The sequence below is a fragment of the Procambarus clarkii genome, chromosome 40, assembly GCF_040958095.1.
Source record: "Procambarus clarkii isolate CNS0578487 chromosome 40, FALCON_Pclarkii_2.0, whole genome shotgun sequence".
Lineage (NCBI taxonomy): Eukaryota > Metazoa > Arthropoda > Malacostraca > Decapoda > Cambaridae > Procambarus > Procambarus clarkii.
The window spans coordinates 28428066-28455714 of NC_091189.1; the positions used below are offsets into that span (position 1 = coordinate 28428066).

The 27649-nt window shown below is 37.8% G+C and overlaps 1 protein-coding gene across 2 annotated transcripts in view; it reads right to left on the reverse strand.

Moving 5' to 3' along the window:
* Positions 1 to 22078, reverse strand: part of LOC138372957 (sacsin-like) — a 91771-nt gene extending 69693 nt beyond the window's left edge. For both annotated transcript variants that reach the window (XM_069338908.1, XM_069338909.1), the window contains exons 1-3: positions 22017 to 22078; positions 16896 to 16948; positions 4113 to 4219 (exon numbers count right to left, since the gene is read on the reverse strand). In XM_069338908.1, the coding sequence (XP_069195009.1) occupies positions 4113 to 4219; positions 16896 to 16899 (111 nt within the window). In that variant the 5' untranslated portion in view covers positions 16900 to 16948; positions 22017 to 22078. The remainder of the gene's footprint in view (positions 1 to 4112; positions 4220 to 16895; positions 16949 to 22016) is intronic.
* Between the last annotated feature and the right edge of the window lie 5571 nt (positions 22079 to 27649).

A 27649-nucleotide genomic window follows, 5' to 3' on the forward strand; every position in this document is an offset into this window, starting at 1 on the left:
AAACGCAGCACGGAACTCTGCTCAAATGCCTCCTTCAGCTCCTGCAGATGTCTGACATCAGGTACCTGTGTAAAAATGTCGTCAACATACCTGCAGTATATGGCCGGTTTCAAGTTCATGTCGACTAAGACTTTTTGCTCGATGGTACCCATGTAGAAGTTTGCAAACAGGACACCTAGGGGAGAACCCATGGCGACCCCATCTACTTGCTTATACATGTGCCCATCCGGGCTCAAGAAGGGTGCCTCTTTAGTACAAGCTTGGAGTAGTTTCCTCAGAATACTTTCTGGCATGTCAAGAGGAGTACAGGCTGGATCACGATACACTCTGTCGGCTATCATTCCGATTGTCTCGTCCACAGGTACGTTGGTAAACAGCGATTCTACGTCCAACGAGGCTCTTATCCCTGTGGCCCGTGTGCCCCGCAGTAAGTCCACAAATTCCTTTGGAGACTTCAGGCTGAAGGCGCAAGGAACATAAGGAGTCAGCAGGCCGTTGAGTCGCTTCGCCAGTCTACGTGGGTGTGGGTATCTGGCTAATGATTGGCCGAAGTGGGTTTCCAGGCTTGTGCGTCTTGACATTTCCATACGCATATCCAGGTTTATATTCCCCAATGATCTTTGGCAGGTGGAGTCCGGATTTCTTGGCGTTCACATCAGGAACATATAAGGAACATATAATCTCTTCCCATAACCAAACCATCGCCAGAGAAATCCTAGTAAACAACACAGAAATCATCGATAGATACAGCGATAGCAGGCGGCTTGACGTTTGCGAGGCACTACACATCAAGAAGTCAACACCAGCAATCAACAGCCAATTATTGCACAACTATATTCTACCCACCTCAAGACTCCGCTCCAATATAGAAGCATCAAGAAATATGGACCAATAGGCTTTCTACAAACACTTCTATTCAATACCCATTGTTTTCTGTTCTGTCTTGTGTTGATACTTTTAATACCCTATTAATATCCCCTGTTCTGTCTTGTGTTAATACCACATCATCCTTCCCACCTCACTCAAATGTAGATATAATATCAGAGACGTAAGTTCTAATCAGTTGTGTATTTGTGAAGTCTTTGAAAATGTAATAAGTTTTACGAAACGCGCCCGTGTCGCGTCAGACTAGAAATAAAAATGAATTTTGGAGAAGTGATTTTTTATTTACCTCCAACAGTGAAGCGTAATGTACGAAAGATTGAGAAAATTCGTGTTAGAATTATTAATCTTACTTTTTCGGTCATATTTAATAATATATGTCTACAGGAAAGACTGCTACCAAAATATACTAATATTATATATATATATATATATATATATATATATATATATATATATATATATATATATATATATATATATATATATATATATATATATATATATATGTATGTCGTACCTAGTAGCCAGAACGCACTTCTCAGCCTACTATGCAAGGCCCGATTTGCCTAATAAGCCAAGTTTTCCTGAATTAATATATTTTCTCTCATTTTTTTTCTTATGAAATGATAAAGCTACCCATTTCATTATGTACGAGAGCAATTTTATTTTATTGGAGTTAAAATTAACGTAGATATATGACCGAACCTAACCAACCCTACCTAACCTAACCTATCTTTATAGGTTAGGTTAGGTTAGGTAGCCGAAAACGTTAGATTAGGTTAGGTTAGGTAGATTAGGTAGTCGAAAAAACATTAATTCATGAAAACTAGGCTTATTAGGCAAATCGGGCCTTGCATAGTATGCTGAGAAGTGAGTTCTGGCTACTAGGTACGACATATATATATATATATATATATGTCGTACCTAATAGCCAGAACGCACTTCTCAGCCTACTATGCAAGGCCCGATTTGCCTAAAAAGCCAAGTTTTCATGAATTAATATATTTTCTCAATTTGTTTTTCTTATGAAATGATAAAGCTACCCATTTCATTATGTATGAGGTCAATTTTTTTTTATTGGAGTTAAAATTAACGTTGATATATGACCGAACCTAACCAACCCTACCTAACCTAACCTAACCTATCTTAATAGGTTAGGTTAGGTTAAGTGGCCGAAAAAGTTAGGTTAGGTTAGGTTAGGTAGGTTAGGTAGTCGAAAAAACATTAATTCATGAAAACTTGGCTTATTAGGCAAATCGGGCCTTGCATAGTAGGCTGAGAAGTGCGTTCTGGCTACTAGGTACGACATATATATATATATATATATATATATATATATATATATATATATATATATATATATATATATGTCGTACCTAGTAGCCAGAACTCACTTCTCAGCCTACTATTCAAGGCCCGATTTGCCTAATAAGCCAAGTTTTCCTGAATTAATATATTTACTATAATTTTTTTCTTATGAAATGATAAAGCAACCCTTTTCTCTATGTATGAGGTCAATTTTTTTTATTGGAGTTAAAATTAACGTAGATATATGACCGAACCTAACCAACCCTACCTAACCTAACCTAACCTATATTTATAGGTAAGGTTAGGTTAGGTAGCCAAAAAAAGCTAGGTTAGGTTAGGTTAGGTAGGTTAGGTAGACGAAAAAACATTAATTCATGAAAACTTGGCTTATTAGGCAAATCGGGCCTTGAATAGTAGGCTGAGAAGTGCGTTCTGGCTATTAGGTACGACATATATATATATATATATATATATATATATATATATATATGTCGTACCTAATAGCCAGAACGCACTTTTCAGCCTACTATGCAAGGCCCGATTTGCCTAATAAGCCAAGTTTTCCTGAATTAATATATTTTCTCAATTTTTTTTCGTATGAAATGATAAAGCTACCCATTTCATTATGTATGAGGTCATTTTTTTTTTATTTGAGTTAAAATTAACGTAGATATATGACCGAACCTAACCAACCCTACCTAACCTATCTTTATATGTTAGGTTAGGTTAGGTAGCCTAAAAAGTTAGGTTAGGTTAGGTTAGGTAGCCGAAAAAGCATTATTTCATGAAAACTTGGCTTATTAGGCAAATTGGGCCTTGCATAGTAGGCTGAGAAGTGTGTTCTGGCTACTAGGTACGACATATATATATATATATATATATATATATATATATATATATATATATATATATATATATATATATATATATATATATGTCGTACCTAGTAGCCAGAACTCACTTATCAGCCTACTATTCAAGGCCCGATTTGCCTAATAAGCCAAGTTTTCCTGAATTAATATATTTACTATAATTTTTTTCTTATGAAATGATAAAGCAACCCTTTTCTCTATGTATGAGGTCAATTTTTTTTATTGGAGTTAAAATTAACGTAGATATATGACTGAACCTAACCAACCCTACCTAACCTAACCTAACCTATATATGTAGGTAAGGTTAGGTTAGGTAGCCAAAAAAAGCTAGGTTAGGTTAGGTTAGGTAGGTTAGGTAGACGAAAAAACATTAATTCATGAAAACTTGGCTTATTAGGCAAATCGGGCCTTGAATAGTAGGCTGAGAAGTGCGTTCTGGCTATTAGGTACGACATATATATATATATATATATATATATATATATATATATATATATATATATATATATATATATATATATATATGTCGTACCTAGTAGCCAGAACGCACTTCTCAGCCTACTATGCAAGGCCCGATTTGTCTAATAAGCCAAGATATCCTGAATTAATATATTTTCTCAAATTTTTTTCTCATGAAATGATAAAGCTTCCCATTTCATTATGTATGAGGTCAATTTTTTTTTTATTGGAGTTAAAATTAACGTAGATATATGACCGAACCTAACCAACCCTACCTAACCTAACCTAACCTATCTTTATAGGTTAGGTTGGGTTAGGTAACCAAAAAAGCTAGGTTAGGTTAGGTTAGGTAGGTTAGGTAGTCGAAAAAACATTAATTCATGAAAACTTGGCTTATTAGGCAAATCGGGCCTTGCATAATAGGCTGAGAAGTGCGTTCTGGCTACTAGGTACGACATATATATATATATATATATATATATACATACATACATACATACATACATACATACATACATACATACATACACACACACACACACACACTGCACAACATAGTAGGCCTACGATATTTAATTTGACACTTACCTTGATTATTTGACCATTATCAGGATACTGGGTAAGAATATTTCTCAACAGACCAACCACAGTGGGTATCTCAATTGTGTCGTAGAGAAATGGATCATCTGGTTCATCTGATATTGTGAGCAAAAAATATTATTTCAACACATTATAATAATCGTCATTAACAATAAACAAACAAGTACTTTTTGTAAGTTCTGTAACTAGTTGGAAATGATTTCTAAGATTGTAAGGGATGATTTGAGTGTGCAGTGGTGTGGAATAATTGGTTTGTTATGGGACTCTTTTATTCCTAGGCTGCATGTAATAAACCTGAAATATTGAGCTTTTACCTAGGTATTCCAATTTCTATTGTCAAAACCACACTATTTTAAAAAATTAGGACTGACAGAAGAGCAATCACTGACAGTCAACGGGTAGAATGCACTAGTTATGATATGCTTAGAAGCAAGAGGTATATGCACAGTCAACACAAACCATCCACAAGACAGCTACTAATCAAGGGCCACAGTATTTCAGGCATATCTTAAGATTACTATTTAATTCATGTCAAGGAGTAGGCATTCAAAGTGTTAATATACATGCTTGACTTATAATGAAATCAGTCAAGTTAGCCATCACCCAAATCACTCATCAGGCACGGTGTCGACACAGCATTGGTATTATGCCAAAATGTCAGTCATCGTTAAACCATCAACAAGTTAGTGATTAGTATTGAGTTGACACCTCACCCTGCAAACATGCAATGTAATGATCCCTACTGATACAAATATTTTATAATGTGATAGAAAGAAGTTACAACTTGCTATAGTTGTTACAACTTGTTCGATCGTTGCAGCAACGTCGTAGTTTTGTAGTGTGTTTGGAAGGCAGTCATCAGTATACAATACTGTCAATAAGTCTGCCATCAGTGTCAATAATTCACCCATGAGTGTCAATAATTCAGCCATCAGTATGTGTCAATATGTCAGTCATCAATTTTGTGTCAATATATCAGTCATCAGTATATTGTTGTTACACTGATCATCAGTATACTGTTGTTACATCAGTCATCAGTATACTATCGTTGCATCAGTCACCAATATAGAGTCAATATGTATTTCATCAATACAATCTCAATGGCACCCATCAGTAAAGTCAATACATCAGTCATCAGTATAGTGTCGATATGTAAGTCATCAGAATAGTCTCAATGTGTCAGTCATTAGAATGGTGTCAATGTCATCAGTAGTGTCAATATGTCAGTCATCAGTATGTGTCAATACATCACTCATCATTATAGTGTCAATACATCAGTCATCAGTAAAGTGTCAATATGTCAGTCATATATATAGAGAAAATATGAGTCATCTGAAATGTGTCATTACATCAGTCATCAGTATAGTGTCAACACGTCATCAGCAGAGTCAATACGTCATCATTAGTGCCAATACACCAGTCATCAGTGAATTGTTGTCACATCAGTCATCGGTATGTGTCAATCATCAGTATACTGTAGTGTCAATACATCAGTCATCAATATATTTATTATTTTTTTATTTATATATATACAAGAAGGTACATTGGGATTGTGAAGATACATAGCATAGTAATTACATTCTTGTAAAGCCACTTGTACGCGCAGCATTTCGGGCAGGTCTTTAATCTAAGAAAATTTTATGTAGGTAAATACAGTATTAGCAAAATTTATAAAATGATAATAAGTACATAGCAAGAAATAAATAAAAGATAAAGAGAAATTTGTAGGTATATTAAGGCACATAGGTAGCTCAGATTGATTGCAATGACAGCTTGAACGGTAGTCAACAAAAATTAGTAGGCACAATACAGCATTATGGCTAGCACATTAAGGAAGACAGCAATGAACACAATGATAAGAGTTGTTTGGGTTAAGTACATAAAGGTTGGGAGATTGGGTAACACTAGATAAAGAGCAAATTTAAAGCTCAGTGTAGGAAACTACGAAGATAAAATTAGGTACTTTTTGTTCTTGTTTTTGAATGAGGCAAAAGTTTGACAGCTTTTCAATTCACTAGGGAGTGCATAGACAGGTCCCTTTATTTGCATTGAGTGTTTACACAGATTAAGTTTGACCCTAGGGATATCAGAGATATTTATTTCTGGTGTGGTGATAATGGGTCCTATTACATCTGTCCAGGGAGAGTTTCAGAGCATGGTTTCCATTTAAGAACAGGGTTTTGTAAATGTAGTTGACACACGAGAATGTGTGGAGAGAGAGTTATTATTTAGCATGTTAAGGGATTTAAACAAGGGAGCTGAGTGTTGTCTGAATAAATACAAAAATAAAATATAGTGTCAGTACATCAGTCAGAATGTGTCAATATGCCAGTCATCAGAATGCATCAATACATCAGTCATAAGGATAGTGCCAATACGTCAGCCATCAGTATAGTGTCATTACATTAATCATCAGTATAATGTCAATACATCAGTTGTGTCAATATGTCAGTCATCAGTATACTATCAATAAGTCAGCCATCAGTATGTGTCAATAAGTCAGCCATCAGTATGTGTCAATAAGTCAGCCATCAGTATGTGTCAATAAGTCAGCCATCAGTATGTGTCAATAATTCAGCCATCAGTATGTGTTAATACATCAGTCATCAATTTAGTGTCAATATGTCAGTCATCAGTATACTGTCGTTACATCAGTCATCAGTATACTGTTGTTTCATCAGTCACCGATATAGTGTCAATATGTCTTTCATCAATACAATCTCAATATAAAATAAATAAATAAATAAATGTTTATTTAGGTAAGGTACATACATACAAGAGATTTTACAAAGTTTGTTGGATTAATAGATAGAGCTAGTACATACAATACCTAAAGCCACTATTACGCAAAGCGTTTCGGGCAGGAAATGCCACCCATCAGTATAGTGTCAATATATCAGTCATCAGAATAGTGTCAATACATCAGTCATCAGTATAGTGTCAATACATCAGTCATCGGTAGTGTCAATATGTCAATCAAGAGTGTCAATACATCAGCCATCAGTATGTAGCAATATGCCAGCCATCAGTATGAGTCAATACATCAGTCATTAGTATAGTGTCAGTCATCAATATGTGTCAGTAATCAGCATGTCAGTCAACAGAATAGTGTCAATACATCAGTCATCAGTATAGTCTTTACATCAAGTCATCAGTATAGTCATTACATCATTCATCAGTATGGTGTCAATATATCAGTCATCAGAAGTGTCCATACATCATCAGTAGTGTCAAAACGTCAGTCATCAGTATAGTGTCAATACATGTCATCAGTATAGTGTCAATACATGTCATCAGTATAGTGTCAATACATGTCATCAGTATAGTGTCAATACATCAGTCATCAGTAGTGTCAATACACCAGTCATCAGAAGTGTTAATACATCAGTCATCAGTTTTGTGACTACATCAATCAGTATAGTGACATCATTTATCAGTATAGTGTGATTACATCAGTCATCAATATAGTGTGAATACATCAGTCATCTGAAGAGTCAATACATCAGTCATCAGAAGTATCTATATATCAGTCATCAGTACAGTGTCAATACATCAGTTATCAGTATAGTGTCAATACATCAATCATCAGTATAGTGTCAATATGTCAGCCATCAATACATGTCAATATGTCAGTCATATTGACACAGAATAGTGTCAATATTGACACTATCATCAGTATAGTGTCAATACATCAGTATAATGTCAATAAGTCAGTTATCAGTAGTGTCAATACATCAGTCATCAGTATTTATTTATTTATATATATATAAGAAGGTACATTGGATTTGTGAAAATTCATAGCATGGTGTTTACAATCTTGTAAAGCCACTAGTACGCAAAGCATTTCGGGCTGGTCCTTAATCTAACAGATACTTTTAAGTAGGTAAATTCTAGCAAAATTAATAAAATGATAACAGATACATTGCAAGAAAAAAATGAGATGAGAGATTAGTAAGTATATTAAAGCACATTGGTATATTGAAGCTCTGATTGATTGCATTGACAGCTTGATTGGTAATTTAAAAAAGATTAATAGGCACCATACAGCAAATTGATAGCACATATAAAAAGACAGCAATGATCACAATGGTAAAGTTGTTCGAATTGGGTACATAAAGATTGGGAGATTGGGTAGCACTAGATACAGTGCAATTTTAAAGTAACAAGGTAAAAACCTATGATTAGGTACTTTTTAGTTTTGTTTTTGAATGATGCAAAAGTTAGAGAGCTTTTCAATTCATTAGGGAATGAGTTCCATAGACTGGGTCCGTTTATTTGCATAGAGTGTTTACACAGATTAAGTTGACTCTGGGGATATCAAAGATATATTTATTTCTGGTATGGTGATAATGGGTCCTATTGCATCTGTCCAGGGAGAGTTTCAGAGCAGGATTTGCATTTAAGAACAATGTTTTGTAATGTAGTTGACACAAGAGAATTTGTGGAGAGAGATCATGTATAGCATGTTTAGGAAGTTAAACAAGGGGCTGAGTGTTGTCTGAAAGCAGAGTTTGTTATTATTCTGATAGCAGATTTTTGCTGGTTAATGATGGATTTGAGGTGGTTTGCAGTGGTTGAACCCATTGCACAGATACCATAATTAGGATAGGGATAGATTAGTGCATAGTATAGAGAGATGAGAGCAGATTTAGGTACATAATATCTGATTTTGGAGAGTATACCAACTGTTTTAGAGACTTTCTCAGTTATGTGTTGTATGTGGGTGCTGAAGTTGAGTCTCTTGTCTAGGAATAGGCCAAGAAACTTTCCATCATTTTTATTTCTAATGTTTACATTGTCTATCTGTATGCATCAATATGTCAGTCATCAGAATTGGTGTCATGACGTCAGTCATCAGTATATGTCAATACATCACTCATCTTTATAGTGTCAATTAATCAGTCATCAGTAAAGTGTCAATATGTCAGTCATATATATATAGTGAAAATATGAGTCATCTGAAAAGTGTCATTACATCAGTCATCAGTAGTCAATACATCATCAGTACTGCCAATACATCAGTAATGTCAATACAGCAGTCATCAGTGTACTGTTGTTACATCAGTCATCAATACAGTCATTACATCAGTCATCAGTAGTGTCAATTCCTCAGTCATCAGTAGTGTCAATTCCTCAGTCATCAGTATAGTGTTAATACATCAGTCATCAGTATAGTGTCAATACATCAGTCATCATTAGTGTCAATACATCAGCCATCAGAAGTGTCAATATGTCAGCCATCAACACGTATCAATACGTTAATCATCACTATGTCAGTCAACATAATAGTGTCATTATGTCAGTTGATCATCAGTATAGTGTGAATATGTCAGTTATCAGAATAGTCTCAATTTATCTTTTATCTTTATCATTTATCAATTCTGATTGAAATTACCTACTTAAAATTATTTGCTAGATTAAGGACCTGCCCGAAACGCTGTGCGTACTAGTGGCTTTACAAGAATGTAAATACTGTACTATCCAATGTATTCTCACAACTGTTGCCACATCAGTCATCGGTATGTGTCAGTCATCAGCATGTCGGTCATCAGTAGAGTGTCAATACGTCAGTCATCAATATAGTGTCAGTACATCAGTCAGAATGTGTCAATATGCCAGTCATCAGAATGCATCAATATATCATCATAAGGATAGTGCCAATACATCAGCCATCAGTATAATGTCATTATATTAATCATCAGTATAATGTCAATACATCAGTAGTATCAATATGTCAGTCATCAGTATACTGTCAATAGGTCAACCATCAGTATGTGTCAATAATTCAGCCATCAGTATAGGTCAGTACGTCAGTCATCAATTTAGTGTCAATACCTCAGTCATCAGTATACTGTCATTACATCAGTCATCAGTATACTGTCATTACATCAGTCATCAGTATACTGTTGTTGCATCAGTCACCAATAGTGTCAATATGTCTCATCAATACGATCTCAATATGCCACCCATCAGTATAGTGTCAATACATCAGTCATCAGCAGTGTCACTATGTCAGTCATCAAGAGTGTCAATACATCAGCCATCAGAATGTGTCAATACATCAGCCATCAGTATGAGTCGATACATCAGTCATTAGTGTAGTGTCAATATGTCAGTCATCAGTATAGTGTCAGTCATCAATATGTGTCAGTAATCAGCATGTCAGTCAACAGAATAGTGTAAATACGTCAGTCATCAGTATAGTTATTACATCAGTCCTCAATATGTCAGTAATCAGAATGTCAGTCTCAATAGAATAGTGTCAATACGTCAGTCATCAGTATACTGTCGTTACATTAGTTATCAGTATACTTTTTTTTAGATATATACAAGAGTTATTACCGGGGGGTGGGGGACCGGCTTCGCTGGCCTGCGGAGTGGGGGTGCTGCGCGGGATCCCCAAGTCTAGGGCTGCCCGCAGCTACTTACAATATGTCAAGTGCTCACTTTTAGTGCAAGTTGGGGGTTGCAGACTTTACATGTAAACTAGGCACTAGCATATCATTACCCCTGGAAATTCTTATCCATTCTTTTCTATGCCCTCTGTGTATACAGAATATATTTTATACATACTGTACTGGCTGTGCCACTCAATTAACTCTGGCATTGTTTTTAATTATAGTATTAAGCTGATTGCGAGTACTGCAACATTGCTTCGGCTAGCTGGCACTAGGCACGGTTAATGTCCTACGACTTATTCCATTAGTTGCATCTTTGCAGTACTGGCATTCTACTCAAGTCATGTTACACGACATCTTTTATATTGTGGTACAGCAGTTGCTCTGTAAACATTATTTAATAAATTAAGGTCCCCCCACTCCTGGCTTGTTTTTTCTCCCCGATCAGAAATTACATTCTTTTACAGCCACTAGTATGTGTTGCATTTCGGGAAAGTCCCTGGAATACGACCCCCACAAAGAATCGTTGTTACAGCCAAATACTGTACCCATTTTACTGTTGAGTTAAACAGAGGCTTCAGTTAAGGATTTGCGCCCAGTAAATCCTCCCCGGCCAGGATACGAACCCATGACAAAGAGCTCGCAGAATGCCAGGCAACTGTCTTACCACTACATCACAGACTGTCATTGCATCAGTCACCGATATGGGGCCAATATGTCTTTCATCAATACAATCTCAATATGCCACCCATCAGTATAGTGTTAATACATCAGTCATCAGAATAGTGCCAATAAATCAGTCATCAGTATATTGTCAATACATCAGTCATCGGTAGTGTCAATATGTCAGTCATCAAGTGTGTCAATACATCAGCCATCAGTATGTCTCAATACGTCAGCCATCAGTATGAGTCAATACATCAGTCATTTGTAGTGTCAATTTGTCAGTCATCAGTATAGTGTCAGCCATCAATGTGTCAGTAATTAGCATGTCAGTCAACAGAATATACATCAGCCATCAGTATAGTCATTACATCAGTAGTGTCTATACCTCAGTCATCAGTAGTGTCATTACATCAGTCATCAGTATAGTGACAATACGTCAGTGATCAGTATAGTGTCAATACATCAGTCATCAGTATGGTGTTAATATATCAGTCATCAGTATAATGCCAATATGTCAGTCATCAGTATAGTCTCACTAAGTCAGTCATCGGTATAGTCTCAATAAGTCAGTCATCAATGGTGGAAATACGTCAGCCATCAGTATAGTGTCAAAACATCAGTCATTAGTAGTGTCAGTACATCAGTATAGTGTCAATACGTCAGTCATCAGAAGTCTCAATACATCAGTCATCAGAAGTGTCAATACATCAGTCATCAGAAGTGTCAATATATTGACACATATTGACACTAGTCATCACTAGTGTCAATATGTCATCAGTAGTGTCAAAACATCAGTCATCAATATAGTGGCAATATATCAGTCATCAATATAGTGTCAATGCATCAGTCATCAGTATAGTGTCAATACATCAGTCATCAGTATGCATCAATACGTCAGTCAACAGTAAGTGTCAATATGTCAGCATCAGCATTGTGTCAATACATCTATCAGTATAGTTTTAATACATCAGTCATCAGTATAGTGTCAACACATCAGTCATCAGTATAGTGTTAATACATCAATCATCAGTATAGTGTTATTATATCAATCAGTATAGCCAATATATCAGTCATATATATAGTGACAATATGTCAGTCATCAGTATAGTGTTATTACATCAATCAGTATAGCCAATATATCAGTCATCAATATACAGTAGTGACAATATGTGTCATGAGTATAGTGTCAATAAATCAGTATAGTGTTATTACAGCAATCAGTACAGCCATTACATCAGTCATCAGTATAGTGTTATTACAGCAATCAGTACAGCCATTACATCAGTCATCAGTATGCATCAATACGTCAGTCATCTGTATAGTGTCAGTACATCAGTCATCAGTAGTGTCAAAAGATCAGTTATCAGTAAGTGTCAATATATCAGCCATCAGTATTACTTCAATATGTCATCATCAGAAGTGTCACTATATCAGTCATCAGTAGTGTCAATACATCAGTCATCAGTATAGTGTCAACACGTCAGTCATCAGTATAGTGTTATTTTAACAGTGCAAGTGTTTGACACTGTTCCACGTTGTAATGTGTGTGTATGTGTATATGTGTAATTACCTAAGTGTAGTTACAGGATGAGAGCTACACTCGTGGTGTCCCGTCTTCCCAGCACTCTTTGTCATATAACGCTTTGAAACTACTGACAATCTTGGCCTCCACCACCTTCTCACCTAACTTGTTCCCTCCGTCTACCACTCTGTTTGCGAAAGTGAATTTTCTTATATTTCTTCTTCATCTGTGTTTAGCTAGTTTATATCTATGACCTCTTGTTCTTAAAGTTCCAGGTCTCAGGAAATCTTCCCTATCAATTTTATCAATTCATGTTACTATTTTGTATGTAGTGATCATATCACCTCTTTTTCTTCTGTCTTCCAGTTTTGGCATATTTAATGCCTCTAACCTCTCTTCGTAGCTCTTGCTTTTCAGTTCTGGGAGCCACTTAGTAGCATGTCTTTGCACCTTTTCCAGTTTGTTGATGTGCTTCTTAAGATATGGGCACCACACAACCGCTGCATATTCTAGCTTTGGCCTAACAAAAGTCATGAACAATTTCTTTAGTATATCGCCATCCATGTATTTAAATGCAATTCTGAAGATAGAAAGTGTGGCATAGGCTCCTCGCACACTATTCTTTATGTGGTCCTCAGGTGATAGTTTTCTATCTAGAACCACCCCTAGATCTCTTTCTTTATCAGAATTATTTAAAGATTTCTCACATAATATATAGGTTGTGTGGGGTCTATGTTCTCCTATTCCACATTCCATAACATGACATTTATTAACATTAAATTCCATTTGCCAAGTGGTGCTCCATATACTTATTTTGTCCAGGTCTTCTTGAAGGGCATGACAATCATCTAAGTTTCTTATCCTTCCTATTATCTTAGCATCATCAGCAAACATGTTCATATAATTCTGTATACCAATTGGTAGATCATTTATGTACACAATAAACATCACTGGTGCAAGAACTGAACCCTGTGGTACTCCACTTGTGACATTTCTCCAGTCCGATACATTGCCTCTGATCACTGCCCTCATTTTTCTATCAGTCAGAAAATTTTTCATTCATGTTAGAAGCATACCTGTCACCTCTCCAATATTTTTCAGTTTCCAGAACAACCTCTTATGTGGAACTCTGTCAAAAGCCTTTTTTAGGTCCAGATAGATGCAGTCAACCCAACCATTTTTTTTCTGTAATATCTCTGTTGCTCGATCATAGAAACTGAGTAAATTCGATACACAGGATCTTCCAGATCGAAAACCATACTGTCTGTCTGATATTATATCATTTCTCTCCAGGTGTTCTACCCATTTAGTTTTAATTATTTTTTCCAATATTTTGACTATTACACTTGTCAATGATGCCGGTCTATAATTGAGGGGGTCTTCCCTGCTTCCACTTTTGTAGATTGGAACTATGTTAGCCTTTTTCCACACATCAGCTACAACCGGTCCGTCTAATTACCACAAGCTACACAAGCTTCAGAAAGCTTATGTTAGTAATGAATAAATATGATATATTTACTCATTATAATGTTGGTGCTGAATGTACAACACGAGAAAACATAATTTTAATCTGAATAAGTATATTTTTATTAAGAAATTAGACGAAAATAAAGAGCTGGTGACGCCAAATAAAGTCGACGATCCAAGCGTCGGTTAGGTTAGGTTAGGTTAGGTTAGGTTAGGTTTAGTTAGGTTTGGTTTGGTTAGGTTTAGTTAGGTTTGGTTAAGTTAGGTTTGGTTAAGTTAGGTTAGGTTAGGTTAGTTTAGGTCAGCCTAACCTAACATATCATATTTATTCATTACTAACGTATTTAACAGTCTCCGTGGTGTAGTGGTAAGACACTCGCCTGGCGTTCCGCGAGCGCTATGTCATGGGTTCGTATCCTGGCCGGGGAGGATTTACTGGGCGCAATTCCTTAACTGTAGCCTCTGTTTAACGCAACAGTAAAATGTGTACTTAGATGAAAAAACGATTCTTCGCGGCAGGGGATCGTATTCCAGGGACCATAGGATTAAGGACTTGCCCGAAACGCTACGCGTACTAGTGGCTGTACAAGAATGTAACAACTCTTGTATATATCTCAAAAAAAAAAAAAAAAAAAAAAAAAAAAAAATATTGCCAGGAAGCTTTCTGAAGCTTGTGGTAATTAGACGGACCCTTCGATCGACCTGGGGTTAGTATGAAAATGTTAGCCATTAAATTTCCGTTTTCTCTAATAGGCACATGGCCTATTTGAGAAAACGGCATTGTATTGTAACTTAGAGGAGAGACTATTGAGTTGTTGACACGAGGGTAATCGCCCACTTCACACACTCTTGGTGTGGGCCGCGATCATGATTCTACATTTATATGCATATGTCTGTGTACGGAATTTTATTGCGAGTTCAGTGATATATAACGCTGTAGGACTAATGTGGAGCTGACAACAAACAAAAGAGTATGAACATTTTGTTGCTGTTTGGGCGTCATGGCGAGTGATCTACGTTTTATTTATTTCGTGGTGGAATAGCTAATGCTTTGGTGACATGTTATGTATATGATCTTGTAGAGAATGTTATTGCCAACACATTGATACCAAAATGAAATACGTAGCTCGAGAATTAGTGTCAGGAGAGTGAAAAGATTACACACTTTTTGGTGTTTACGCTCCAGAGCCCAAAACGCCGCACGCACAATGCACTACAGGGTTTTTTTTTTCACGGGGGCCCGCGCGCTTTAAAGTACTAACAGTAGTATCAATACATCAGTCATCAATATAGTGTCAATACGTCAGTCATCAATATAGTGTCAATACGTCAGTCATCAATATAGTGTCAATACGTCAGTCATCAATATAGTGTCAATACGTCAGTCATCAATATAGTGTCAATACGTCAGTCATCAATATAGTGTCAATACGTCAGTCATCAATATAGTGTCAATACGTCAGTCATCAATATAGTGTCAATACGTCAGTCATCAATATAGTGTCAATACGTCAGTCATCAATATAGTGTAAATACGTCAGTCATCGGTATAATGTCAATAGCTGTCATGTCAAGCAGGCTGTTAATATGTTACCTCAAGTGTTTTGATCATTATAATATTTAACAGTCTTCGAGAAATTCAATGTACTGCTAGTTTGCCGCGCACAAGGAACATAGATTCCTAACCGCTCGTGTGTGTGTACAGACTTGTGGGAGAATCTGAGGATGCCAGCAGGACGCGTGTCGAACAGGAAGCAAACCCGATTAGAGAGACCCAGCCAGCCCACACATGCAGTTGCCACCTAATCCCCTGACCCTTCCTTATTACTTTTTTTAACGCATTTGCTTTTGCACCTTTTACATACTTTCATACATTTAAATGTCCTACATTTACACACATTTATAAAGCCTACATTATATATATACATCCAAACATTCTTTTATAAATATGGTCTCGCAATTTACATACATTCCTATTGCTTGGATGCATATACAAGCTTGAATTCACACGCACTTATACATATACCTCTGGGCCACCATTTTTCTAGTGGCCTCGACCAGGACAGAAAGCCGGCGGTTTGTCAAAGATATTCCCTATTATCCTAGTGAAATTTTCCTGCTGGAATTTCAATTGCTCCATTGTCTTAGTATTTGCTGCTTCAGCGGTTCTATGGGACATTGATTTGATTTTTTTTTATTTATTTTACCCTTTGAGGGGCGAGTTTGTTGAAGTCACTCATCCTGTGAGTGGACATATCGTCATAGCAGCATGTACAACATCCCCCAATAGAAAGAAAACCCGCTGGGCTGTTCATCCTCATATGAATTGTAACTTGGCCTAAACACAATTATCATTTTGACAGTTTAGCACTGATTCTTATAACTGTTTGCCAGCTCACTTTGCAGTAAATTTGTAAATAGATTAGCAGCTCATTATGCTAAGAAAATGAGCAAAGTGACGATTTATGTGAACCGTGGGAAAGGAAGAACACTTAGCCTTCTAAAAGGCCTGAAAAAATCACCTGGACAAATGGGGAACATCTGACAAGCCGCCGGCTTCCTGTCCCCGTCGAGGAAACTAGTGTAGTGGTCGGTAGGTAAATTCAGAGTTCTCAGTCCTTTCCCTCATGATTACTCAATTCTCTCTAGATTATGAAAAGCATATGACAATCATTACATATAATTTATAGCACTATTACATAAATGATAAAAACTTACCCATTGTTATAATTTAAATTGTTTACTTCCAAAAGACACTCTGCACTCCAAATCTGAAACATAATTGCATTTTAATTAAAATTTGCTTGAAAAATTAATTGTAATTAAGGTGCAAATAATTTAAAAAACTAGTTATAGTTGCGCCCTAAAATCATCGCAAGGTAACTGCAAAAGCAATCATGAGAGATACCCAATCCCTACTATCCCAGTATACCTCACGATATAGTTGTATACAAAACAAATCTGAAATGAAAGTGTCCACACGCTCGTTTTTGGGAGGGAAAGGAGGGGCAGGGGGGGGGAGGATGAACACAAAGACAGTAGAAGCAAGAACATAAGCTTATATTCGTGCATGTAATAGCCTATTAATATCCAATCATCCACTTGTTCATCTCAATCACGTCCTGTATCACCTCACCATGAGAATAGGCGTCGCTCTTGCTAAAGCCTTGTAAAAAAACACCCAACGACTGCAGCTGCATTAGATGCAAATTGTAATGCAATTGACTGATGAAAAACTAATTCTGATCTCTTACCACAGCGGGTGTCCTTGAGAGATCGAGATGTTGGGTAAATACTCCCAAGTTTCGATCTCTTAAGGATCAGCGTGGTCAAGCGGTCAGCGCACTAGTTGAGTACAGGTACGCGAACATCTGTGCCTTCTGGGTTCGAGTCTCTTGCAGGGGTTGAGTCCTTCGTATGTTTCCCTTTGACTTGTGGTTTAGGCAAGTTTACATATTATATATATATATATATATATATATATATATATATATATATATATATATATGCGAACAAGCCTGAATGGTCCCCAGGACCAGACCCCATATATATATATATATATATATATATATATATATATATATATATATATATATATATATATATATATATATATATATATATATATATATATATATATTTATATATATATATATATATATTTTTTTTTTTTTTTTTTTTATATATAGGGGGGTACCACCACTGGTGTAATTATAGGGACCCACAGCCTCAGAGAAGGGAACACAGAGCACTCAGGGAAAAACTTGACATTTAACTCTGAATACGAAAGAGTGTTCACTTCTCCTACCACCCCCTTTTTTTTTATTATGATGTACACTTTATTATGCAAGGTTATACAGTTACATATCTGATTTTATACAAAAAATGAACATTAAGAGGACACAAGAAAAAGTTCGCTTCCTAGAGGCTGTAGATTTCCTCGAACTCCTCCGACGCCGGGCAGGAACCGAGGATGCAGCGGGCATTTCCCCTCTGGATCGCGACACTGAGGCGCTGAAAGAGAAAACTTGCTGCTCTAGGGTCTCTTGTGGTGTCAATGAGCTTGGAACCAAGATCCTTAAGAAACCTTCTTGCACTCTCACCCCATGGGCCTAGGGTCTCAGACCCTATTGGAACGAAATTGTACCTTTGATCTAATTGCCTGTACTTGACTGACTTTTGTTTTTCTCTGTGTGTCGCTGCGGCTCCTGCCGTGCCGGCAGAGAGGGTGATGTATGTCGTTGCCAGGGTGGATACGCAAGTATAGTCCCATGCTAACTGCCTGCCACCCTTCCACGGACGCAATGTGATTCCGTCTGGTCGGCCGGCAAAGCTAACAGAGTCACGGTTCAGTAGGTTGCGGGGCTCTCTCTCCGCTGGACACTGAGCAGAGGCAAGGCTTCTTTTAATGATGTCGTTGACTTCGTCGTGTCTAGTGTGCCAACCACCCGATTTTCCACAGTGCAGGCCATGCAATCCATATTCGTCAGCATCTGCCTCGCCGCAAATACACCTGTGAACAGTGTGGATAGGGGCAGCAAGGCGGAGAGCGACTGCAATACGGAGCTCCTGCGGATCAAGACGTGTGCCTGTCGCAGACATAGGGACTGCCAGAAGGAAGTCCCCTGCATGGGGAGCCTGCACAGCTGTGAGGCGTGCACGATCACTGGGGGTTGTTGCTGCCTCCAGCAAAGCTGTGGCTTCTTTGTCTACAATAGGGCTGTCCCAACTGGATTGTTTCTTGGCTTTCGGCATGGCTGGTCTGAGTGCTGGGTCTGTCATGGCACCCCATTTCGTGTCACATTCCGTGTAGTGGGGGTCCTGTATCCCCGCTACATCACTCAGGGTGTCAGGTAGAATTTCCTTAACCAGGTCATCTGATGCTGAGGAGGAAGACAGGAAGGCTGGGACTGCAATTTGGGTGGCGGTGCGGACACCCAAGCCACCGAGCCTGACAGGAAGAGTGGCTTGTTTCCACTGGCATTCGTTGAGAGAGAGGTTAACAACTTTTTCCAGCATGGTCTTCAGTAGGAGGTCATACTCGTCAAGCTTTGGGTTGTTGTAAGATGGGGCGCACCTCAGAAAGTAGGTTAGCCTCGGAAGGGATAGGCATTTGGTGAGGAGATAAAAAGCATCGTGGGCATCGATGTCACCTATTCTGTCTTCCATCCTCCTAAGGTCTGCGATTTTCTTGTCGAGGATCTCCTCAATGGCGTTAGACCCGAGGGGAGCTCCAAGGAGGGTGCTGTTCTCGGCCCTAATGACATGGGCTCCAGGCAAGGCAGACCTTATTCTAGCTACGATGTCTGGGTTGGAGGAGACTACTTCACACTTGGAAGGGTTCAGGACGAGACCCAGGCTTTCTTCTTGCTCCCTTATTTTCCTGATATCTGACAAGAGGTGGTCTACGGTGCCAGCTATAGTGCCATCATCCAAAAACCAGATGTTGAACTCGCTGGACAAGCTTTCGGTGATTTCTTTTAAGACTAAGCAGAAAAGAAGGGGAGCAAGAGGATCACCTTGCTGAACACCTTCACATGATCTGATTTCATGTTCACCAAAGAGCAGTTTTGACTCGCCACTGTAGCACGATAGTATGAACGGGTAGAGGGGCCGGAAATGGCGATGTACGGCACAAAGTACTGCATCTCTTCTTACCATGTTGAAGGCATTCTTAAAGTCCAGTTTGAGCAGGGCCTTTTCATCAGAAATGTTTGTGATGTATGCTCGTGCTGCATGGGCAGCCGCTTCACAGCCTTGGGGGATTCCAAATCCTAGCTGGATTGGTTTCAGCAATTCAGCCGCTTGCTGGCTGACAACCCTCGTAGCAGCCTTGGCAATCAGGCGTCGGAGAGTGTTGCCAACAGCGATTGGCCTGATTCCTTCGTCCTTCTTTTTGAGAGCACAGAGGGAGGCACCAAAAAAGAGAGGCCTGATGACCTCAGGTATCTCACCAGCCAGACACATGTTGACGAACCTTGTGAGTTCCATAAGAAGATCTTGTGCAGCATCACCAACCGCAGGATTTAACATTTGCTTGATATGTTGAGGTTTTAACCCTGTAAAGCCGCCTGCTGACCCAGGTGGAAAAGAAAGGGCTGCTTTGTAGACCTCAGATTCACCAACTGTTAATGGGTCTGAAATGGTGTCGGCTGATGGCGGAACGATGTTGTCGCCTTGAGGGGCTCTGGGTGGGTGCTTGCTTTGCAGGGCCCGTGCTGTGGCTGAGTTTCGAGGAGCAATTTTCTCGTCACTGGTGAGGACTCTAATAGCACTTGCGGTATTTCCCTCTTCAATTTTCTTGGTGATTTGTGCTCTGATTTTGTACGTTTCCGGTATGTTGTTGTTACCATTTCTGCGGTGGGTGTGTTTTGCTCGGAGAGGCAGGCGAACTAGGTTGTCCCCCCTTGGGTATTCATTTATCGCCCTCAGGACCGAGGAAGCAAGTGATTTGTCCCTCCTTGGAGGGACGGTGAGGCATACATTGCCAAACAGAAGGACATTATGCCACGCTTGAATGTTTTCCGGTGCATCATTGACCCTTTTCAGAAGATTACAAAGTTTGGCTGCTGCATTTGGGCGGGCTGCTTTTGGGATGTGTGGTAATGTTCTAGCAGACGTCGCTATGATCGCTTGGGTGAGGTTCTCAGATGAGATTAGGTTAATGGGAGTCTCTTCCCTAACTGTTAATGGCAGCTGGCCATTGCTTCCCTTCGGAAGCTGGTGGGAACCACTACATCTTTCCTCGTTGAAGGTGTGAAAGCGGATAACACCACCGATGGAGTTTATGGCGGTGTTTTTGTTGCATACTCGGCAAAAACCTCTTTTAGGAGCAGTTGTTGGCACCTCAAGGCTTGTGGAGTCCTGCCCGACCGCTGGGACCCCTTCCATTTCAACTCGGTTGGCCGAGTTAAACTGTGCATTATTCTATAGAGGGGGGCAAACACACTGGGTCATGGCCAAGCAACTGGGTGTGGAGCCAACAACTGGGTGTGGAGCCAGCAACTGGGTGTGGTATTTATATCTATATATATATATATATATATATATATATATATATATATAGATATAAATATATATATAAATATATATATATATATATATATATATATATAGATATAAATATATAGATATAAATATATATATATATATATATATATATATATATATATATATTTATTTATATATATATATATATATATATATATATTTATATATATATATATATATATATATATTTATATATATATATATATATTTATATATATATATATGATATATTATATATATATTATATATATAATATATATATATATATATATATATATATATATATATATATATATATATATATATTATATATATTATATATATTATATATATTATATATATTATATATATATATATTATATATATATTATATATATAATATATATATAATATATATATAATATATATATATATATATATATATATATAATATATAATATATATAATATATATATATATATATATATATATATATATATATATATATATATTTAAAATAAAGTTAGATAAATATACACACATACCAAAAGAATAGGGGTGGTAGAAGAAAATATCAGTGTTCAGTGAGGATACACAAGGTCTTCTCTGAGTACTCTTTATTTTCTTCTCCGAGGCTATGGGTCCCTACACTTGCACCAGAGGTGGTACCTCTTCTATATGTAAAAAAAATTATTATATATATATATATATATATATATATATATATATATATATATATATATATATATATATATATATATATATATATATATATATATATATATATATATATATATTATATTTTCTTACCTTATCATGTTGCAGCGTTGAGCGAACAACCCTCCGTCCACAACGCTGGTCACCAGCCCACTGAGTAACTGGTGGGACGAAACTCCCTGCAATCTCTTGGGTAATACAGTTGCCAATTCGACTATTTTTTATGTTTATAGAGAAAGTTGTGTCTTAAATGTCGTATTGCAGTTTATTCTATATATGTATAATTATATATCTTATATTAAATATATGTTTGTTTTTAGGTGAGTAATCAGACGGTCCATTAGTCAGGTGTTTTTATTGCCGAAAAATTTAAACATGGCAAATATTTCCTTCTCTTTCTTTCTTTTAACCTGTATTAGTCGTGTACAGAATACGTGTCATTTTAGCCAAGACGCTATCATCTACTCACGCTTTCCTGGAAAAACAACAAGCATTTGCACTTTTCTAGTAAGCTACGACACATAAGCAACGGTTCCAAGCTCAACACTTTAGAACAGAACACTATTGTTCACGGTTATAAACTCATGGAACCGCCTACCCGCCGAAACCGGAAATGCCAAAACTGCTTTATTTCAAAAGCCAGCTACACAAAACTTTGACAAGACGCCGGCTTCTTTATTGTGCGTCTATAATGTTTTTATGGCACAGGAGGCATATGAAGCCTATAATATATGAATTACTCTATAACTCTTTACTCTATCATTGTTTCGGGGGGACAGGAAGCCAGAGGGTATTCATATATATTTGGCTTATGTTGAAATCTCTCCCCCCCCCCACCCCCCAGGCCGATTTACTGACGTCGCCCAGGATGCAACCCCACAAGCTAATTTCTGAGTACGTATTTACTGCTAGGTGAACACATGCATTCGGTGAAAGGAAATGTCCAATCCAACCATTTCTGTCCCGTCCGGGATTCGAACCCGGAATTCTTGATTGTGCGTCGAGAAGAAACCCGACTATACTACCGGGACCCTTACGGTCCCAGTAGCAGAGTAGAGACAAAGGAACAGTTGGAGGCGCGCACAGACGGGAACACGTCCAGTACCGGGACCCGCGCCATGTGGGACTACCCCACTCCCCCTCCCATCGGGGGGTGATGAACCCATGTGGAGTTTTATTTTTGGGGGGTTTATTTGGTTTATTTTTATTTTTGTTTGGTATTTGGTATGTATTTATTTGGTTTCTGGTATGTATTTATTGTTTTGTTTTTTATTTGGTTTACCTACTAAATGTGCATTGTGGTCTTCTGCACATTATATTTACAAGGGGCATAATACACTTATTATAATTTCCATTGCATTAAGTTGTGACGGTATACAGTATTACGAGGAAAGGCTATTGAAATTAAACCTCAAGTCACTGGAAGTCATTGGCAAGTCTTACCAGGCCCCGGCGCCTGCGGGGTAGGGGGGGGGGTCCCAGGACTGACCCCCCCCTACCCCTTACTCATCCGGCACAACTGTTTCAACTCATGATTTCCAGACAAATATGTAACCGGGTAATTATAAAGTAATTAGCTGTTAATTATTTAGGATTACTTGTGCATAGGATAGGCATCCTTCGTCATTATTGTTAAGTGAACCATTTATAATTCTCTGATGAATTCTCTAACCTTGTATACTTTAATGAACAAATCCACAAGGCCGTGTTCATTTGATATATCACGTTATTGTGATTTGTGTGTGTATTGTATTCTTTAGTTACGTATTAGTATGTTCGGGTGCATGTGCCCCTACTTAGATAAAATAGGTATACAAGTATAGTTAGCTTTTGGGGACTAATAATAGATATCTAATCTAGGACTAATAATATAGATACCACATACCATTACCCCTCATTTCTCCTAACCAACATTAATAAACCACCTCTAGATACAAGGAAGATAAGCTTTAGGCTGTACAATGAAACTTCTATAAGCAACTTTATTGCTGCTGCTGCTAATATAAACTGGGAGGCTGAATTAAGTGAGATAGTGAGCATCAACCTAGCAGTGCTAACATTTCTTCAGAAAACTCTGAACCTTTACAACTCCCATTGTCCAATGCTAACGAAACAAGTTACAAATAAAAGGTTAAACACTCCATGGCTTACAAAGGGTATACTTAAATCTATTAATAAAAAATTGACCTTGAGAAGAAGTATAGGTTAGGAGTCGTCTCCAAAGAATTTATAAAAGATTTACTCATTAATGCTGTCTGAAAGAATCAGAAGAGCCAAAATAAAATACTACGAAAATAAATTTACCCAAATTAAGGGCAACATTAAGAAAACATGGAGCACTGTCTCCCAGATATTAGGATCAAAAAATATTTTTAATAAAAAAACAATTCTATCCAATGACGATGGTGTGCTTTCGGCCTCAGACACTGCTATTGAATTCAATAGGTTCTTTTCATCCATTGGGACATCCCTTAATTGCTCATGATATTCCATCCTCACTCACTAATATTAAAGATTACCTTACAGGTAACTATCCACAGTCTCTGTACCTAGCTCCCGCTAATTCCTCTGATGTTAATGAGATAATCCTTTCCCTTAAAACTAAGTCAAGCGCCCTTGCTGAGATACCATCTCTAATTTACAAAAAAGCCTCCAGATTTCTAGCTCCTGCCATTGCATTGCTCTACACCAAATCACTTGAACCCCAACCCTTTCCGGATATTCTAAAAAAAGCGAGAGTAACCCCAGTCCACAAATGTGGTGATCTCACTGATATCTACTACGATTACAGACCTGGGGTAGAGGAGGGGGGGGGGAGAACTACCAAAGCCCACCAGAAGTGACACACAATGTGGGAAATCATTCATATTACCAAACATACAAGGCTTGAAACCAAAATCAAGAAATAAAGTTAAGTTCATAAATGGCCTCCTAATAGAATCGAACTCAATATTTGTTGCATTTACAGAAACCCACACAAAAGACCACATGGATAGTGAAATCTGGATTCCGAATTATAATCTATATAGATGTGACAGAGTAATTAGGTCAAGTGAAGGAGTAGGTCTGTATATTAAAGAGGAGCTGGCATGCACAGAGCTCCTGAACTCGTCCAATGAGGTGGTAGAGGTACTTGGAATCTATGTAGAAAATATGAATCTACTTATTATTTTAATATACAAACCGCCAGATGCAACAGTTGAGGAATTCACTGAACAGATCCACAAAATAGAGAATATCCTTGATAACCTAGCATACCCAGTACCAGATATTATCTTCCTTGGAGACTTCAATCTACCCAGTTTACAATGGAGAATAGTAAACAATAACATCATAGCAGGAAGTCAACCTGGAAATAACCAATCACAGGTCAGAGAACTACTGAGATTCTGTGACAAATTCTCGCTCAGTCAGCAGATTACAGAACCAACTAGGAACGAGAACACGCTGGACCTGATATTCACGAACAATGAGGAGCTAATCTGAGACATTACTGTCTCAGACACTACGTACTCGGACCACAAGCTCATTGAAGTGCAAACTAACATTAATAACGGTAGTAGGCCCAAGAGAAACAACAAGCGAGAAGGGCTATTTAATAAATTCAATTTTAATAATAAGAGGATAGACTGGGAGAAAATAAACAGGGAACTTACAAACATTCAATGGGAAAATGTTCTAAGTAATAATAATCCTACACAAGGAATAGAAAAACTGACTTCTGAAGCATATGAAGTCTGTCTGAAACATGTTCCTTTGAGGAAAGCCAGAAAGAGGTCCAATGTAGAAAGAGAACGCAGACGACATTACAAAAGGAGGAAGAAATTAACGGAAGTGCTTAAGCAGACACGACTCTCCATACAGAGAAGAAATAATTTAAACAGGGAGATTGAAGAAATCGAACAGAGACTGAAGCATTCCTATCAGACTGAAGAAAGGCAACTAGAACAGAATGCAATTCAAGAAATAAAGAAAAACCCAAAATATTTCTTCACATATGCTAAATCAAAAGCGAAAACCACTGCCAGTATTGGACCTATTCGTATTAGTGAAGGTTCATACACTGAGGATGACAAAGAAATTAGTGAAATCCTAAAAAAAAGCAGTATGAGGACATGTTTAGCACTCCGATACTCAGCATGAAAGTGGAAGATTCGGACAATTTCTTTATGAATGATACTCAAACACCTGTAAATATAACTGATATCACCACGAGCGTGGCAGATTTTGAAAGAGAAATTGACAATATGCCCATGCACTCAGCCCCGGGTCCAGACTCATGAAATTCAATATTTATAAAGAAATGCAAAGTGCCAGTAGCACAGGGGCCTCGTAGTAAGGGGCCCTCGTAGCCTGGTGGATAGCGCGCAGGACTCGTAATTCTGTGGCGCGGGTTCGATTCCCGCACGAGGCAGAAACAAATGGGCAAAGTTTCTTTCACCCTAAGTGCCCCTGTTACCTAGCAGTAAATAGGTACCTGGGAGCTAGTCAGCTGTCACGGGCTGCTTCCTGGGGTGTGTGTGTGTGTGGTGTGGGAAAAAAAAAAAAAAAAAGTAGTTAGTAAACAGTTGATTGACAGTTGAGAGGCGGGCCGAAAGAGCAAAGCTCAACCCCCGCAAAAACACAACTAGTAAACACAGGCACTCAGTACAGTGTGGAGGAAGAGCTTGGACACGGGGGAGATACCAGATGCGCTTAAAGCAGCAGACATTGCCTCTCTACACAAGGGTGGTAGCAAAGCATTGGCAAAGAATTATAGACCAGTTGCACTAACGTCCCACATAATAAAAGTATTTGAAAGAATGATCAGGAGTCAGGTCACTAGATTCATGGAACCAATGACCTCCACAATCCAGGCCAACATGGATTTAGAGCAGGAAGATCATGCCTCTCACAGCTACTTGACCATTATGACAAAATCACTGAGGCATTAGAGGAAAAACATAATGCAGATGTCGTATACACAGATTTTGCAAAGGCATTCGACAAATGTGACCAAGGAGTGATTGCACACAAAATGAGGTCAATGGGTATAACTGGTAAAGTAGGACGCTGGATACTCAATTTCCTGTCGAACAGAACACAAAGAGTAACAGTCAATCAAGTAAAATCGAGTATGAGCGCAGTTAAAAGCTCTGTACCTCAAGGTACAGTCCTTGCACCACTGCTGTTCCTTATTCTCCTATCAGATATAGACAAAAACACAAGTCACTGCTTCGTGTCATCCTTTGCAGATGATACAAAAATCAGCATGAAAATTACCTCTGCTGAAGACTGATAAACTACAAACAGATATTAACAAAGTTTTCGATTGGGCAGCAGAAAATAATATGATGTTTAACGGTGATAAATTCCAGGTACGCAGATACGGCAAAAATGAGGATCTTAAACATAATACAGGGTACAAAACACAATCGAATCTGCTCATAGTAGGAAAACAGCATGTCAAGGATTTGGGAATAATAATGTCCGACGACCTAACGTTTAGGGAGCATAACCAAGCAAGTATTGAAATTGAAATTGAAATAAGTTTATTGAGGTAAAATACACACAAAGGGATGAGGTAGCTCAAGCTATTCTCACCCCGTTCAGTACAACGTGTTAATATATACATAGACATACATCACAAACAATAAACATATTACCAAACATTCTGAGAGATAAACATACATTTCCTCCTTCACAAGGAGTATGGTATCAGACGTACACACAAATACTTTTATGAC